The sequence below is a fragment of the Bidens hawaiensis genome, unplaced genomic scaffold (assembly GCF_021521415.1).
Source record: "Bidens hawaiensis isolate Kalapana, Puna unplaced genomic scaffold, B.hawaiensis_p1.1 tig00005938_1, whole genome shotgun sequence".
Lineage (NCBI taxonomy): Eukaryota > Viridiplantae > Streptophyta > Magnoliopsida > Asterales > Asteraceae > Bidens > Bidens hawaiensis.
Genome location: NW_027491391.1, coordinates 50,850 through 54,664, shown reverse-complemented (window position 1 = coordinate 54,664; position 3,815 = coordinate 50,850). Strand labels below are relative to the sequence as shown.

Below are 3,815 nucleotides of genomic sequence, written 5' to 3'. Positions count from 1 at the left end.
GTCGTCATGGTAGTGTTTTGAAAGATATTTGGATTTGGATTTAGAATTTATCGGTGCATGATCATGTTAGAGGTTTTTCAATGTATAAATACACAAGTGAAATTGCGTCTTTTAAGCATATTTATTTCGAATATATAATGACTAAAGGAGATTTTAGTGTAAACTCGATAGATGCTCAACCCTTGGGATAAATCAAATATGTTGCTCATTTTGTCGTCAATACTGGAATTTTGGCCAAACAAGTAGTCATCGGTTTGAGTTCGGGTGCTTTTGGGTCGAGTTTGAGTCAATTGAATTGGTTGTTTTTGGGTTTAACTCGTTTGAGCTATTTCGTATGATCAGATACAGCGTTTAGATTTGTTTTTCTCGTGGTGTTCCAACTGGTTAACTTGCTTACTCGTCAAATGTATGTTTGATTAAACCTCATGTGGTTGGATTATCTTTTTTTTGGGGGGGGGGGGGGGGTATATGGGCTCATGATGGGTCCAGAGCTCGACTTTGATTGGTTTGCACACGTGTTTCTGTTGTTTTAAGAAATTTTAAAGTTCATATACTTACCCTGCATGTTGTACGTTGATTTTTGACCAACTATGCGTGACTATAGTTTTTGCTTTGTCGTGATAGCTCAAACTTGTTTTAAAGCAGAATTCACGTTTTTTGATTTTTTATTTTATGTATTAGAATGGATTCATCAAAATGATTCTTAGCAACATTTTAGGGTTTCAGTAACTCTAATTACTTTGGTGCTTACTGCCAAAATTAACTTGTATTAAAATTATATTTGAATGTGGAACAATACCCTGTTCTTGAGTTTTTTTTAAGGATGAAAAGGAAAGAAAACTAAGAATAGTTAAAAAACGAGTGTTCTTGAGTTTTTATTAGGATGGAAAGGAAATGAGTAGGAGGAGTTAGAAGGGATTAAATTAATGTATTTTCTCAATAAGTTATCCTCCAAAAAATGAGATGATTACTAATGATAACATAATTATCCTTTCCTTTCCTTTGATTTCCTTCAAACTCAAGAACACACCAAATTAAAGAAAACATCATTCCCTTCCCTTTCTTATCATTTCCTCTCATTTCCTTTTCTTTTCTTGGTTAAAATCCTCAAGAACAAGGCGTTAAGAGACTTGTTGGTGTTGACTAGTCTTTTAGTGTGTAAGTGTAAATTGAAGTTATATGACTGGCTTGCGTAAGAAATGTCTATAAAACTTATAAGATGAAAATTTGTGTCTATTTTGATAAAAATTTGGTCTAAAAAGTTTATTTTAGTAACTTTCATGAACTATAATATTATATGTAGTCTAATTTCTAACCCATATTAATCTTGGATAACTGACATGAAGTACATGTACCAACTATTGTTAATCTTGGATAATTGGCATGAAGTACATGTACCTAGTCCTACTATCTCCTGCAGGAGATGTACTTACACAAACATCTAGTGTAGCTACAATTACATCTTGTATGAAGTTGATTTTTGGCATAGAATTTTTACATATTATTTTAAATAAATTCATTGTCCCTTTTATATTCGGTTATACCACACATGGCATTCGGTTTTCAAATCAAAATTGGTTTTGTATCAAACACAACCTTAAGACAACTGTAATATATAAGATATGTGATATTATATTATACATTGTAACTTTACAATGTGTAAACGATAAAATGAGATACACTACACATGACATTCGATTCTCAAATCAAAATTGGTTTCCTATCAAACATTACAATGCATATACGGCATTATATTATACAACATAACTTTACAATGCATATACGATAAAGATGGGATTGAATAAAATAAGATGAAGATATACCATCGTATCGACCAACTTTAACACTCATTTATACGAGCTTACATTTGTTAAGTCACACCTGAGATATTTTAGTTTTGTCCCATTATAAAGCATACAAAATAAACTTTTAAGGGGTGGTGTATTGGATCAAATCTGGCTTTCACTAACTTTCTTTTATCACCTCTTGAAAGTTTAAACCTTGCTTTCACCGATATTGACAGAAACCACGAATTTTCCGATACCATATTTTTGTAGTTAATAAAAATTACGAAATTTCGCGAGCCCGTAATTTATTTGGGTGACGTGTATTCTCCCTAGCTTTCCTAGCTAGTTCGTTTGTTTAATGTCATGTTTTCGCCGCCATTCAAAATAAAATACAAAATAAGAGAAAGGATATGAACTTTTGCATATAAAAGGTGACAACTTTGATGACAAATGAATGACAAATAACATGTCTAATATTTAGAGAAAAGAAACTAAAAACACTTAACAAAAGAAAATTTGATTCTCAAATGTCAACAACCATTTGAGTCAAGATCCAACAAACCTTTCATGGACCTCCATCTTTATTCCTTTTTTTTTTCATTTTTTAAAAACTTAAAACAAAATCAAGAACCCAAACAATTTTTCCAAAACTGTCTATCATCCATGTTAGAAGAGTTACCACACAACTCATTCCATCTCTTTCTTTGGCCAATCATCTTGCTATCACCCCAATTCTTGTCATCATCATTATCTTCATCTCCATAATCATCATAACCATGATGATTATTATTATAACCATACCCATAAGCTTGATTATTGTTATGACCATATCCATCATAACCATTAGCTTGATGATTGTTATGACCATATCCATCATACCCATGAGCTTGATTATTGTTATAATTGTTATAATCATATCCATCATACCCATGAGCTTGTATATGACTATTAATATTATTGTTACTATTATTATTATAATCATATCCATCATACCCATGAGTTTGATAATTGTTATAACTATCATAACCATCATAAACTTGATGATGGTTATGATCATGGGCTTGGACATTAGGATATGATGAATGGTCATAACTCCAAGATTCAGCATCATGATCACTCAAGGCTCCTTGTTGCCCTTGGTCTTGTTCTTGTAGATGACTATGACTATTATTATTATTATGATGTACATGATGATGATGATGATGATAATCATGATGATGATGGTTAAGATTATGATTAACATCTATACGAGTATCATCAGAATCAGCAGATGACTCAAACAACAAGAATGGAGTAACATCAATCATGCCATTATTATTCACCCTCCAATTGTGCTCCATAACTACAAAAGAATTCAAGAATTAGTAAAAAAGAAAATAATAATATTATAAATAACTTGGATTCTAATTAATTTATGATGCAAGTGAGACCTTTAGGAAAATAAAGTTATGAGCTGCTTTAGTGAGTATGTTTTCAACACACAAATGTATTATATATAGAGGTGGGGTGGTGGCCAGGCTATTGGGTTCAAAATAGTAAGAGTACAATGGAATGTTCTATTATTATTGTTATTATTATTGGTGGAAATTTGGTCAATAGATATGTAGTCATTTTCTTGTATATTTATATTTAAAATTGTAATAGTTTTGGATAATATTAAACTTCTTAAAATATACAAAGTTGACTCGTCTTTTATTACACGTAATTTGTTTTGAGTATATATTTTATTTGTCTTTAATAAGCAATAATTTATAGCTATGCATCAATATATTTTTGATGATACATGGACATATAATTTGATATATATAATTTTATTCATGTATTTCATGATTGTAGAGATAAATAATACATACAGTTTTCAAAATATTCATAGTTACCCTTTTTAAAATAATAAACCTCATACTTATTCCATAGTTAAAGATCAATTAGTTAAACTAGTTTCAATGCAACGGCATTATCTAGGGAAACTAGTTTAACCAACTGCCCTTTTAGCTACGAAATAAATATGAGAGGGTTCTTCCAGAACCA

At 30.6% G+C, this 3,815-nt stretch overlaps 1 protein-coding gene across 1 annotated transcript; it reads right to left on the bottom strand.

Annotated features, from left to right (window-relative positions):
• Positions 1-2,204: 2,204 nt before the first annotated feature.
• On the bottom strand, positions 2,205-3,256 carry LOC143631100 (uncharacterized). The gene is made up of 2 exons (XM_077099950.1): positions 3,218-3,256; positions 2,205-3,129 (listed from the first exon to the last, which is right to left on the bottom strand). Exon 2 carries the CDS (start codon positions 3,125-3,127, stop codon positions 2,411-2,413), a length of 717 nt encoding a protein of 238 aa, XP_076956065.1. The 5' UTR covers positions 3,128-3,129; positions 3,218-3,256; the 3' UTR covers positions 2,205-2,410.
• Between the last annotated feature and the right edge of the window lie 559 nt (positions 3,257-3,815).